General features: G+C 38.9%; 1 protein-coding gene across 1 annotated transcript in view; it reads left to right on the top strand.

The window, feature by feature from the left end:
• IMMP1L (inner mitochondrial membrane peptidase subunit 1) overlaps positions 1-15,187 on the top strand; it is a 31,222-nt gene that overhangs the window by 11,588 nt on the left and 4,447 nt on the right. The window contains exons 2-5 of the mRNA XM_083885326.1: positions 1,586-1,718; positions 2,489-2,577; positions 3,163-3,289; positions 14,917-15,027. Of these exons, the coding sequence (XP_083741452.1) occupies positions 1,614-1,718; positions 2,489-2,577; positions 3,163-3,289; positions 14,917-15,027 (432 nt within the window). The 5' untranslated portion in view covers positions 1,586-1,613. The remainder of the gene's footprint in view (positions 1-1,585; positions 1,719-2,488; positions 2,578-3,162; positions 3,290-14,916; positions 15,028-15,187) is intronic.

Raw genomic sequence — 15,187 nt, 5'->3', positions numbered from 1 at the left:
TTGGCAAGCATCACAGGGAAACACGTGTCCAGGGTAACTGTCCCTAGGTTTGTCATCCAAAACCCAAAAGGAAATCACTTGCAATCACTTTGAAATTTATTTTCTGAGATGTACAGCAGTTGTTTGGAGTTTCATAATAAAAGTATTTTAGTTACAACCTGACAGCTGTTGGCATGGGGGGTCTGCGCATTCTCTTAATGTTGTTACTGTTTATTTGTCCCAAATTGATCTGTGTACTCTGGGATGGTAATGCATTGTTTGTAAATGCCTTTTTATCTGCAATACCCACAGGTGCCTAAATTCTCTACTACCTTAGTATCTTAATATAAGGTTTCTGAATAGCATGGAGCAAAAATAGAGGATGCTTGTGCAGTATTTTTGTTCCTCCGTGAACTGAAGCAATGTGAGGCTGCCTTTCAAGCAGGTCCTGTTAGGATATATTGATGGTAGACTTCTCTCAAAACATAGTTGTGGTCATGCATTCACAGTAGTTCTGCAACTTGAATTCATCACCTTTCTTTTATCACCTGTGCTACATTTCTGGGCTCACAGTGGTTGGTTGGTGCTTTTTATGGTGCACTGAACTGAGAAGAGCAAACCACTTCTCTGCCTCACCAGACTGAATTCTGCTGAAAGTGCATTTCCCTTCCAGGGGAGCTGTTTCAGTTCCTGCAGTGTGTCCTGCAGTGTCCTCAGTGCTGTGTCTGCCAATGACACAATTCAAGGCTTTTCTGTTTTCCATTGTATTTTGGGTCATTCCTGTGACAATGGTCAGATAATCTGAGGAATGATGAATCACAGCTTGGTTTAAGCTGCACTAGTCCAGAGAGGTTTATGGAAAAAAAAAGTCTTTTTTGGAACAAGGAAATTAACTTGTTAGAGAATATTTGCTCTCAATAATGGTTGTCTTTTGAATGTATTCAGGCAAAATTCCCATTAAATTCTAGTGAGAGTTGTGAAAATAAAGTTATGCACTTTTAAATTCCTGTCTTTAATTAGTGAAATGCAATGAAATGCAGAAGATGATGTCTTTATTAAATTTTGAAGTACTTTACACACCATTTTTCCTGTTTTTCTTTTCAACACTGTGTATTTGCTTAGCAAACTATATTGACCCATCTTAGTAAAAGAGAGAAATCTTGCAGTGGTTTAAGGCAACACTGAGTTTAAGGGGGAGCAGGTTTCTTGCAGAATGTAGAACTTGGTTCAATTACTTCAGTGTATGTTTTCCACTTCCTTAAGTGTAACGGTCAACTTGTGGTAAGGAAGCGTTTTACTTGGATTAGCATTGCAGGAATGGATCTCCTAACCAGAGTTGGACTTCAGTATTTGGGGAAGGGGGTAAAAAATGTTTACAGGCTGATGTGCTGCAGAAGTTACGACACTGCTGCAGCTGAGAACAGAAAGACCTGATGCCTTATTTCTATCTCCACCTCTTCAGATCTGTCTGGTTCTTTGTTGGTTGCATTACACTGTTGGGTTTTTTTTTTTTTTAATCTTGTCCATCTGTTAGACACAAAAGATGGGTTTGTAAATGTTAGATTGGTTGTTGTCCAACGAATGATCCTTTTCTGTTTTGCTGTAGAGCCCTCTGAGCACTGTCCCACTGTAGGATGCTTCGCAATGCCCTAGGAAAAACCTTCCGCTTCCTGGGGTACACGGTGCAATATGGCTGCATAGCACACTGTGCCTTTGAGTACCTTGGAGGAGTTGTTGTGGTAACTCTTTATTTTCATGACGTTTAAAAGGAGATAAAACTCTAATACGGAAAATTTTTGTACGTGATGCTGTCAATAGTTCAGGTTACCTTATTTTCTTCGAAGCATTTAACACAACTTATGGGAAGCAGGTCCAGCCTTTATGAAAGTTATTTGCACTTTAGGCATTCATGTTTTCTGATGTTATTCTGTTATTGCTTGAGGCATCACTGAAGTAAATGGGAAACTGATTAAGCCTTTTGCAGAGAGCCCATTTTTTAAGAAAGGCTGGAGTCACCGACAGGAAATGCCTTTGTTTCATACTCTGACCAAATTCCTAGGTGTTTTATGTTCCCTGCCCACCTCCCCAGGTCCTTAACCTGGCAGATATTGCTGCTGGGCATGAGGGAGTTTGGCTGTGAGCTGCTCTTGCAGCTTCTGTGATGATTCTGTGTCACAGAGAAGAGAAAGGGCTAAGCTGGTAGGGTTTTGAGCACCACTCCTAAAAATTTCTTGGAGATGCAGTGCTGAAAGGAATCCGTAAGGGTCTGTAGCAGCCAGTGCAGTTCAGTACCAATCCCAAGGAAATGTGGAGCTGTACCAGAGTTAGAGGTGCTCTGGAGGCTCCCCTGAGCTTTTAAGTGCATCACACATTCCTTGGAGGAGCTAATTTTTAGTTCTCCCCATTACACCTTTTCTACTTTATTAGCATATCATTTCAATATAAGTTTATTTTAGATAAAAGTATTTTGAAATAGTAATTTTTTTTCTCCCTTATTTTCAATTTGCAGTGTTCTGGACCTTCAATGGAACCAACCATTCAGAACTCTGATATTGTGTTTTCGGAGAACCTCAGCCGCCACTTTTATTGCATTCGAAAGTACGCTCCTCTGTCGAGACCAGAGCTGACACTCCCTGTGCCAGGGCTTGTCAATAGTCACATTCTGCCCCTTCTTGATAGTGCATTGGTCTGTTTCTAACTAGTAATTTTTCCTTGTGTCTGAAGGACGTTAAAGTTATCAGCACAAACAGCTCAGGGAACAACCTGTCAGAATTCAGTTTAGATTTAGTCTGTTGTCACTTCCACAGCTTTGTCCAAAAAATAGAAAAATAATCCCGTTTTTTCTCCCCCTAAATGATTCTATTGAGTGAATGTAACTTCTTCACTGAGCAGTTTGGTATTGAAAACCAACTATGGGTATTACTGGTCTCAGGTTGTAGTCTTAAATGTTTCATGAATGATCTAAATAACAAAACTTCATTCCACTTCTAAAACTCTGTGAAATTATACCTGAGTAAAACTCAAGAAACCAAAATTGTACACACAAATTTTCAGCACAATGGACTATCTTTAATATGTGTGAATATTTTTGGAGTAGACACATGGATGTTTAGGTACTCAGCCAAATAGTTTGTAATTAGAGTTGTTCTTCTGTTTGTTTTTGTTTCTGTTTTTCCCTCTCAGAGGAGATATTGTAATTGTGAAAAGCCCAAATGACCCAAAATCAAATATCTGTAAAAGAGTAATTGGCTTGGAAGGGGATAAAGTCTGCACAAGCAACCCTTCAGATTTCCTTAAGAGTCACAGCTATGTAAGTATTAGAGTTTCTTACTTTGTAAAGATTATTTAAGTAGGCCTGGTGGTTTGTAAAGGATTTGCAATATTTGAGGATCATAATAAATCATAAATTATTACATTAATAAATCATTATTCTTGAATATGCACAGTAAAATGTTGCACTTCTAGACTGTGTATGCCAAGCTCTCTTTCTCTGCCTTTTGTGCCTGTAGGAACTCTAGACAGATAATATTTTTTGCTCTGCCCTTTGCTTAGTCCTTCTTCCCTGGAAGAATACTCTGAAATTCTCTGTATAAAGTGCGTTACAGATGACAGATGCAGGTGCTCAGTGTTCAGGCAAAACTGTTCCTGTATTTTAAACACTAAGGAGTTAGTATTTGACTCTGCAATAGCTTTTCAGAGTTTTCTTTCAAAATTATACTTTAGTGTATCTCTATTTCAATGTAGCAATATTTTAATTTTCCTCAGCATGGTTGGGAAAGCAGAAGTTTTCCTAACTTGACCAGGTGATGCAATAAAAAGGGAAAAATAATCTCAGTGTTCATTTATCCTTATGCAGATAGACTTCACAGAAGTTTGGGAAGAGTGTTTTTAGTAACTTCTTTTTAGTTTGGTATTAGAAAAATCTTCAGGAATCATAATCACAGAAAAATGTAGAGTTTTTCTTGTCCCAGAAGTGTGTTTGACTGTTACCTCTACTCAGCAACTTGTGGAGCCCTCAGATATTTCCAGGCGTTTTGAATCTTTAAACAAAGCTGTGATTTTGCCCTTTCGTAGCCACTTCATTCCTCAGAATAGGAAGAACGAGAATGTCACTAAAGTCCTGTGCTGTGAAAGTGCATAATTTTATGGCACACACATTTTATGTGTGACACATAAATCCTGTCAGAGTTTAGCCTGCCTAAAGGTAGCCACCTTCACCAGGGAGCCTCTGGGTGCTTCATTTGGATTAAACAGCTGAAGTGGACTTTGTCTTTACTAAAAGCAAAAATTGTTGTCAGCGTTTTGTTTAGCTCCAGAAATTAAGGATATGAGTCCTGCCCTGCTCTGAGGGTTTGAATTTGTTCCTTGCACTCCAGTGTTGAGACAAGACACTTTGGGCACATGCCTCTAACCTGCACTTCTGGTGTAACGCCAGTGCCACTGGAGCTGCTGTTCTTAGACTTTGGTCACCTGTGGGCATAAAGATGGAACTCTTTCTATGTTACATTTTGAAGGGGAGGACAGAACATTTCGTTTTTCCACAAACCAAATCGTGTTAACCATGTAACGAAGGCAAAAACCTACCAAAAACCCCAAAGAACACAAACTCACCTTTCTTACCAAGTTGAAGGAATCCTCTAGCTCTGGTAGAGCTCATAATTGTGATGGAATACACACATTTCCAGGAGGAGACCAACTTGAGAGGGAAACCTGAATTCTGTGTACACTGACAGAAGACACAAACTGAATTTCTCTGAGCATCTTGTTCCTCATTTTCTTAGTCTTGTAAAGGAAGTTCAGGAAAGATTTGTACTTAAAACAGCTTGTCAGCTTTTTTGGAAGCACTGAAGTGACTAGATGAATATTCAGCAGAACAATTTCTGCCCTAGTGCAGGAGTTCTTGTCTGCAGTTTTAATGCAAAATATGAGGAGAAAGAGCAGATGAGGAATGCAGAGTCCATTTCCTGTTTTCATAAAGGCTAATATGTGGAAATATAGCAAAACAACAAGCTTTTGTAATTCTTACATCATTGTATCTCATCTACAAAGAGAAATTATCTAAACGGAAATGCTCTTGAGCCTGATACATGTTTTCCTTCTGCCTTTAGTGCTTGGTAAAGAGGTAGGTCTTTCCATCTGTTCAGGAGACACTTCCTTTACAGAAGAGTAAATTCTGAACATGGATATCTGTACTTTATGTTTGTAACTGAGGCTGGATTATTCATAAGTAAATTGTTGGGGAGGGGAAACGTGATGTGTGTTTATGTTTAGGCAGTTGCCTCATCAAATTCCTGATTTTAGTGAATCACTGTGCCATGCACTTTTAACTCAAAGAATTCCTCACAACAAATAATGGCAGCAGATGTACAGAGATCTGGCTGTTTTCTTGATACTTGCCTGAGATGAGTTTTTGAAAAAATGATTGTCCAACCTGGGAAAGGCCTGGGCTGTGATTCCAAATGGCCAAAAGTCCTCTTTGGGGGGGGGGGGGGGGGTGGTCTGTGCCAGGGGAAGGCACCACTCCTTAAGAGAGCAAAGCCTGGAAAGTGTCACAAGTTTTTGCACTTCATATTTGGTTACTAACTGCCATTTTTCAGGCAGGAAATGTGAGTGGTGTGTGAATGCTGTGACTCCAAAGTGTGTAAGGTCAGAGAGCAGTCTTTGTTTTTATTACAACAAACTGCTCAGCTTTCCTTGAGGGCTTGTCTCCTGTTTTGGGGAGTTCCTGTCATGTTTGCAGACTTACACAGTAAATAGGGATATCAGATGCCAGCAATATTGTCAAATTAGGCAGCTCAGACCCCTGCTTCAGTCTGTGCTGGTGGTTGCCAAGGAGTGGATAGATTTTCTGAGTTAGCCAGATCCTGGAGATGGCAGAGTAATGGCAATACAATGCACTTCATGCAGCTGAGGGTGAAATTACCTGTAAACACCTGCTTTGGATTTGCCCTAAAAGGAGAATTCTTAGAATCACGTTGGTGGGAATTGTTCTTAGTCTGTATTGCCTGTGTCAGTGGTAGTGTTGGTATATTTTACAGGATTTAAATTAGGGATTTTTGTGCTTAGAAGCGTTGTAACACACAAATCTTACCCTGAAGCCTAAGAGAATGCTAAAAGCAGATCCTACTGGAGGGGCTGGTTCATTCATGAATATACTTCTCATATTTAGAGATGATATGTAGATCTCTATAAAATTACACAGATGAGATGCATTATTGCTGCAAACAACCAAGTAGTTACCTGTAGATTTAAAAAAAATCCAAACACAACACACCAACCTTCCAAGCTATAATGAAAACAAACAAACAAACAAACAAACAGAATCATATATAAGCTGAATAACTTGTTCTGAAAAGAGGTTTTTCAGTCAAGTAGAAATACACTACAGCAGTGGCAGTTAAAATACTCTTGCTGCTGTGTTTAACTGAAGGAATACATCATAAGAGAAAATTATTTTTGTCAGAGTGCACTAAGTGTAAAGCTGTATCAAAAAACTGTTTTTGATGGAGTTGTTGGATTACAGCCTGATGGAACTAATGCCACATATAAAATTGAATGGTATAAATTAGGCATGTGCTGAAATTACAATTTAAGTACATAAGATTGGAGTTTATCTGCAGAACAATAATTAGGGAAATCTTCCTGTTTACGTGAAAGTATAATGAAATTCCTTTTTTAAATTAGCTACTATAGTATTACAAAGTTAGGAAAAGGTACTTTTCCTTTTTGTTGATATGTGGTATGAAATGTGTGTATTAGGCTGGCAGTTTTGCAGAGTTTTTGGTTTTGTGCTAAAGGTACATTTGTAAATAGAAACAAATGTATTTGCTGTAATAAACATTTAAGAATACATAAAGTATTGTTTCTGTATCAGAGGCAATGTGGTATGAACCCAGAAGTTAAAGAGGTAAACAACTAATGCTTTATTCAGAACTAGTTTCACTTATTAAAAGATACCATATTTTATTAATTTACCTATATGGATGTAAATAATGCAGATTAATAAGGAAATTAATCACAGTAAACCCCTGAAAATGGTCCTTAAAAAAGGCTGAAAGGTTATTTTTCATATTTAGTGTTTTATTTCCTGTTTAAAAAAGTCTTAATACAGGTTTATAATTCAGATTGAGTGTCCTATTGCTCTGTTTGGATTTGTTTTAATGCCATTTACTTTAGCTTTAATTTCTTTACGTACCATATGTTCCTGTGCTGCAGGTCCTATTTACAGTGTGAAAAAGTGAGGGCTAAACCATCAGAATCAAACAGCTTGTATGTCATAAACCACCAATATGCTGAGCCTTGGTGGCACTTAAACCAAAGTAGACCCTAATAATGTCACTTCATAGAGGCAGAGTCTGTAAATAAGGAACTGCCTTTTGCAAGTCCCGGTGATAAAAAGCTGAGATGCAAATCCATATCTCAGCAACAGTGTGTGGGTGATCAATCACAGCTCCCACTAATGCTGCCAGCCTGGCCAGGGGGAGTGTTTGCCTTGTGCTGCAGCGAGCCTGGCTGTGGAGATGGCATCTCCTCATCCTGTGTGAGCTCCAGAGCTAACACAGGGCAGGATAATGCACCTCACTGTGTTTGCACAGTTTAGCTCTTAAACTCTTCTTGGCAAATGCAGGAAGAATGTGATGTGGGCATTAAGAATGACATAATGTCAAGGCAAACAATGCTGCCCAGTTTTACAGGTTTTGGATACACCGTGCAAGACACTGAAAAGTGGTTTGATATTTCACAGCACTCAACTACTGTTGGATAGTGTCTTTAAAATATTCTAAGTAGCAATTAAAAATAAACCTAATTAAAACACCACTTTTTTCCCCTTTGCTCTAAGTATCTTAATGTTTACACTCGTGGTTTAGTACTTCACTGAGTAAGTTCCAGAAGTTGCTGGTATGGAAAATGAGTAAGGTATTTTCTTGCTCCTCCTCAGCTCTAAGTGTAGTAGAGGCTCAAGGGAAGGTCATGCCATGACTTAACCAGCAGCTGTGCTGAAAGTCTGGTGGGAGAGGAGAGCTAATTTGGCATATTTGTTGGTTTGCAGATGGCTCTATATCCCAGTATAGAGGGTTCATGACTCACACTTCCTTTGAATTTTCTGAAAGTCATTTTAAATCAAAATTCTGATTTGTCAGAACTGGATTGTTCAAGGAAAAAGAAACACAAAGGATTTTATCAGTTTAATTCCCAATATTTCCAGGGTTTCTTCTGCTCAAGTGGCTTGGTCTTTGTACCTCTGAAGTTCTGGTGATACTTCAAGAACATAGAAGTAGCTACATTTTATGTTTCTGTTATTCCTCTGCTCGAAGTTCAGTAATAACTTTTAAGAAGCTGCTTAGGAAGCCAACAACTTGAGACTCAAATAAAGCTTTTGAGCACAAATTCTAATCTGACTGTACCAGCTGTGCAGGAGAGATTCTGGTGACTCCTGATGGAGCTGGCAGGATTCCTTAACCCTGATGATATTGTTTATCAGCCACTGCTCTCCCAGGCTGAGCTGCAGGTCAGTGAGCACACGGCATGTCAGTGATAGTGATGGGCTCTGTGTTAGAACCAGTAAGTTCCAGTTGGCGTTAGCACCCACGGGGTGCAATGTTCTCAGACTTCTGGGTGACCCTGTTACATCACCTGTTATCTGGAGAAGAAAATCAAACCCTTCTTAATTATTGCTGTCAGAAAGGTCTCTGCAAACTGTTAAATAATCTTCGATGGATTTGTAATCAATATTTTCTTCTAAAACACTCCTCTTCTGTAAATCTAAGGCTAATAAGAGCCTGGACTGATGAATCACAGACGTATTCTGAATTTTTGTTCAGGAGTTCCTAAATGTAGCTAGATTTGGGTCTGAAGGTTTTGGCCTAAGAACATGAGCCAGTTATTTTAATTTTAACTGATAATAGTTTTAGAAAAGGAAAGATGACTAATAATTTAAATTTAGGGTTGCAGCTAGAAGTTTTAGAAATCAGATATATAGCTTTTCCAGCTGATTGCGATCTGTTACAGCAGTAAACAATGCATGCAAATGTTTGAATTATTTAAGACAGCTGAAAACTTCTGGAACAGGTAAAAAGTGATAATGAGAGAAATCAGATATTTTTCTCATTTGACTGGCATAGATATCTCTGATGTGAAAACCTGTCCTATTTAGCCATGAGTGTAGTGATAAAACTTTTTGAGTTCCAGGTAGTCAAGCTCAGAACAGCAGTAGTTACTCCTGTTACATTACACAAAGTTTAGAAGGAGCAGCAATGGTTATACCCCAAACATTGAAATAACCAATGAGTGCTCTGACAAGTCACTGTAACAGTTTATCCACATTTTTGTCACAGAACAACACCCAACTGGTGTGCTGGCACACTGGGGAAAAATGTCTTAGAAATTCAAGCCTAAGTTAGTATTCCTTAGGTTCCCTGTAATGTGTGAGTTAACACTGAAGTGTGATTTTAATATTGGTTAATATTTAATTTCAAAACTTAGACAAGTCTTCATATCTTACCTTTCTATAAATCTTCTATTAAAATTGCAAATGTCTTAGTACAGAGAATGAATTCAGAATATAAGTATGTAATCACAATGAATTTGATTTCTGTATAAAAACACATTACTGTTTTACTGTCATTCTCTCTAATAACAAACCTGGACCAACATCATAATGTCTTCTTTTTAATATGTGCATTTAAACAAACTAGGTCAAGTACATTATGTCTTATTCATAAGCAGCTTAAACTGTTCAGCAAGTAGAGGAAAATTGTTAAATTCTTTGGAAGCACCTATAAATTTAAGGTAAACTCATTCTGTTATATTAAGAAATATTAAATTCCAGGTAATTCAGCCTTTTAAGGATACACAGAAAATGTGGATTTAACATCTGCTGTACTGTTTAAGTTCCAGTGTGTGGTTGCTACCATTTCACAGGCTTTTCAGCACAAAAAAAGTAAATATAAATGCTTAGCCTGATTCTGAAAATCTTGAGCTAATTAATGCGGTTGAGTTTTATACCGATGACAGCCTTAATATGAACAACATTTATGATAAACCTACAGAAACAGTGCCTGGAGCAGCTGGATCATTAAAAAAAGTATTTGTTAAGCATTGTTCAATCTTGGTTCTGAATTAATAAATAAAGGATTAAGGAGTAGTTATGTGAGACTTTAAGTATAGAGTGATAAAACAAACTCCTGCATTTCTGTGGTGTATATTTTATCCTAACTAGATGCAATTTACTTAAATAAGGCAATTTAATCAGTATTTAGTAAATTTGTCATTTGATATTGTAGAATCTTTCATCATATTTCACTTTAATCAAGAAAGGTAACACCTGTGGTTTATTCACAAAAGCTTCTTTTGTTAAATGAACACCCGCAGGCCATGAAGCAATTACATTTGTTGCTTGTACCAAAGTCGGAGGCACTTAAATAGACCTTAGCAGGGAGAGATGAGAACTTGCAGACTTTATTCTTTTGTCCAGCACTGAGATTAGTTCTTATCATAGCTCAAGAAGGAAGCCTCTGAACTGAAAAGAAAAGATGGGAATGATTTAAAGTTCTTCTTAAGTTTGAAACTTTGATATTGCTGGAGGTGATGGGAATACCTGTGACCTTACAAAAGTTCAAACATCTACTCCCAGCTGATTGTATGTGCTGATGTTTTTTGGCAAGACATTCATGTTTATAAGTCCCCTAAAAGCACTAGCAAAGGCTCTCTCAAAACAAAAAACCAAACCACAGAAGCCTGTTTTGATTTAGTTGGGTTTGGGGGTATTTTTGAGGCAGATAATTAATTTAGTCTGTTGGCTTTATTTGCAATACATTAGTTTCCTAATATGTCGGTTAATGCAGCACAGGGTTCTTATCTTTTGGGTTTGAAAATAATTGGGTAATCAAAGAAAAAAGTTTGGCATCATATAAAGAGACCAAAAGAGAATAAATATTTGATGGTTTCCCCCCCTTTAAGTAAATTAATGTTTTATGCTGGTGAGTATGCATCAAATACCTGCCCTGAACTTGTTTTGCCACCTTCACTGCACCACTGAGTCAATTCCAACAGCTCTGCAAATTTTGCCAATTTGTGGCAGTGAAAGATGCTTTTTTGGGGTGATAGAGAATGAACTACTGCTTCAAGCTCAGTTGTTCTCAAGAATACTCTTGTTCTCCTGGTCTAGAGCCTGGGGAGGGAGCAGGGAACAGAGAGCAGAAGGAGCAGGGTCATGTCTGATGGGTGTCTTTCATTCTCACACATTTAAGCTGCACTGCAGATAACCGGTTCTGCCTGAGAACTGCCGTCCCTGGGAAGTAAATCCTCAGCTAATCTGCCCAGAACTGAGGCACAGGGGGTGCTGAGGCAGAGGAATTTGCCTGCAGACAGTCAGAGGCAGCGTTTCACAGCAACCTGTGCTGCTGAGGAATTGCTGGTTCTGCAGGACTCCCACTCGTTCTGTGAAATCTCTGCTGCTGGGCCTGTGAGACTTTCCCATCTTTAGTTCTGGCCTGTGTGTAGGGGCTATGATGAGGGCTTTTACCCCTTATCAGTGTGATCAGTGTGGGCTTGTGGCCACTGTCCTCTGTGTATTGGGAACTGTGATTTCAGTGGTACTTCTTGCATACAGTTAACTTTGTCTCCATTGCCTGTAGATACCAAAATGCAATGGTGTGAGTTGTCACACAGCTTTGCCTTGGGTGTTTTGGCAGCAGCACATTGCTGTGCAATTAATACATTCTTACTAAAAACACAGGTTTTCAACAGTTAATGTTTTTTTTCTTTGATGAATATTATTGCCAGCTAGTGTGCTTGCAGAGCTTTGCAGTGTTTTAGATTGAGTCCTAGCTGTGCAAAGGCTGAGACTCCCAAGTGAGCTATACCCTGTGAGTAATCTCACTGAGATCAGTGATGTGGTGTAGACATGGTTGGTGCATAGAGCTTAGAAGGATTCTGGCACTGGTCTTTATTTCAAAGGGGTTTATATTACTTTTTATGATTATGGCCTGTCACTGGTATTTGGTTTTACATTTTCCTGTAATTCTTTTGGTTTTTATTGCTTGTCTTATTCTAGGTTGTAGTGAAGTGCCTAGATGATGTACAGGCACCCTACAAAGGTATTACAGTGCCTTATCCCTAGATGAATCACACATTGTGACAGTACTCTTAATGCCAAATTCACAGGTGTAGGGCCCAGTCATACCTTCCAGGGAGAACTGCAAAAATTGCCTTAAGTGGTAAATTTCAGGATTTGGGAAGACATTTTACTTGCAAGTGTTCTACCTGGATGGAAACTGTGAACATCTTGCCTAGACAAATGACTATTCCTGGTACTGGAAGTAGTTTTATGCCATTGCAGGCAAAACCAATTTATTTTATTTTTCGTGATTTTGGAGCTTGGCAGAAATATAGGAAGTGTTCTAGAAAGTTTTTGGATATACTTGAGTTATGAGTGGTTCTTTACTTTACACAGTAAAAGATGAGCATCACATTCTGCCTGTGAACTGGGAGAAGTGAGGAACCACAACAGCACAAGGGGAGCTGGCAGGGAAACAGGAGCACCTTGCAAGAAGTGATGCTTTTGCAGCAACATGAAATGTTATTGTGGGTTTGCTTTCTATACTTAAGGAAAAAAAAATAATTCTGTCTTTCATAGTAATTCCAGCTTATCCTGTTTATGTATTTGCTGAGGGAGTCAGTTTGATGTCTGACTCGTTATTCCAGTGGATGCTGGACAGGGGAGTTTGCACCAGAAAGGTCAGGACGCTGCCTCATGCTGTTATTTGCACATGAGAAACAAACTCACACATGTGAGCTGTGGACACAGGGAGTTCTTTTGGGTGGGTCCACTGAACTAAGTGAACATCAATATCCAACTAACATCCTAAACAGGCTGTGTTCCGTGGAATCTTTGAGGAAAACAGCAGTGACAGCACATGCTCAAACAGGCCTATCAAAAACATTTATACACAGGTTGGATAACTCCAGATAGAAGCTTTTTAAAATGTATAAATTGACTTCTGGTTGGTTTTTTTGTTTGCAAAGCTGCTTGGGTAGGAGGAGGGCCAAAGTCATCTAGCTGGAATCAGCTGGCCTTCCCAGAGGAAGCCCTTCCATGTATGTGCCAGGAATCTTATCAGCCTACGGAACAACAAAGGTGACAGACAGCTGAAAAGGGAATTCCTGTCTGGAAGGACTGGGAAAACAAGCAGTAGAGGAGCTTGGCTGAAGCAGTGGATCAGTTAAAAATAAAGGAGGTGGCATTCCTTTACACCAGAGCCCGTGGAAGGAGCTGTTATCAGTGGGTTTCAAAAGTGCTTAGACACTGCTGGTCACATGTGGATTCTGAAATGCTGAGGGCAGGCTTTGTGCCTTCTGACACACCTACAGCATCTTTCCTGGGTGCCACAGAAATACAGGGGCCGCCTGGGAGGGATGGCAGGCTCACAGACGCTTTCTGCAGTGAGTGGAAGCCTGTGGTGTCTCAATGCACAGCAGACATGTTGGCCACGGCGCAGCTAAGGGGCTCTGGCAGTTGTGTGCTGGCCTGGGATCCTGGTCTGCTCCCAGGCACACGGGAGCATGGCTAAGCAAGAGCCTCAGATTAAAGACCAGGTTCCCAGGGAGTTTTACCTGCCCAGACAACTACAGGTACCAACTGCAGTTTCCTCCAGTGGGGACCTGGATTTGTTCTTGCTGGTTTACAGCCAGCCTTTACTCTAGAGTCCTATTTCACTTTGTTTAATCTCTTATGTAGACAATTGTGTGTAGAGTCTGCATGGCTCAATTCTAAAACATTCATGCTACTCATGCTTTAAGTTTCATTTGAAATAGTTTATTTATTTTGTTTCAGTATGCTTTTCCTCTGAATTGTGGTCATAGCAATGTTTCAAGTACACACTTGGCTTTCAAAAAATGTATGTTAAAGTCCATCTTAAATATTCTCTAGATTGAGAGTATGTTGCTACATTTAAATTTTCAGCTTGGTTTAAAATTTTAGAAACAAAACCCAATTAAAAATGTAATTATTAAGTATTTTGTTTGGTAACTTGAAAGAGGTTATTTCAAAAACAAGAGTTATTGTATATGAAACATTTTTAAGAAAATGTTACAAAATAGTATTCTATGTTCCAAGCAGATATCTTAGTTTAAGACTTGTAGGAGCAACTTTTTCACATATGAAAGCTTCATACTCTCATTTAGGTAACAATTACAGCTATGTTGCTATTTCTCATTTTGTCATTGAGTCAGCCAGTGAATGCCATGAATCTGTGGTATGTAATATAGTTAATGCATAATATATATGGGCAATGAAAGGTCTTTGTCATATAGTATAAGGTCACCATCATTAATTTTCGAATTATAAAAAGGGATTTGCTGTTTTGTGATCATCATTATTGCAATATAATGTGTTGTGGATTCTGCCTGCACATAGAATGAACTGTGATCTTAATTAGAACTTTGACAAGCCTACTCCAATAAAATGATGAGATTATTTGTAATTGATGTCACAATCAATTACCAGTTAGTTCATCATGAATCTACTAACAGGTCTAGCCTTGGTGCTGGCCCCAGGATGTTGATGAGTGTGTGGCTGCCCTGTTCATGCTGTAACTGTGACAGAGGGGCAGATTTTCAGTCAACATCCTAATGACCTCTTTTGAAGTCTATTAAATTAATGACCCTGTCACATTGGTCTAACCTCTTACATCTTTATTTTGGATTTTTTGTTGCAAACCATTGGTTTTTGAGTACATGATAGAACAGATACTTTGGAGCACTTCCTGTCATCCCTCTAAATCTGGCAGTAGGTCTTACTCGACTCAATAAAATTTAGTTCACTACACAGTCATGAAATACAGAGCACAGAAATCAGGAAAAACACTGTAAGGCAAATTGTGCTTAGGACCATTCTGTTCTGGTTTCTTTTTACATTTCAATCTTGCTTAATCATAGGTGCCTAAAGGACATGTTTGGTTAGAAGGTGATAATCTCAGGAATTCTACAGATTCCAGGTACTACGGACCTGTTCCTTATGGGCTGATAAGAGGACGCATCTGGCTTAAGGTATGTCAATTTATACTAGCTAAAAATAGTTGCATTAATACATTCTCAATGCTTTGGTGTTAGGCATTGAAACTTGCCTCCCCAACTGTCTGGCCAAAGCAAATGGAAAGGAAAGCATAAACACTCCACCACCTGCTGTAAAAGGATGAATCAACAACGA

The sequence above is a fragment of the Zosterops lateralis genome, assembly GCF_965231275.1.
Source record: "Zosterops lateralis genome assembly, contig: SUPER_6_unloc_1, whole genome shotgun sequence".
NCBI classification, from domain to species: domain Eukaryota; kingdom Metazoa; phylum Chordata; class Aves; order Passeriformes; family Zosteropidae; genus Zosterops; species Zosterops lateralis.
This window is presented reverse-complemented; position numbering and strand designations above follow the sequence as displayed.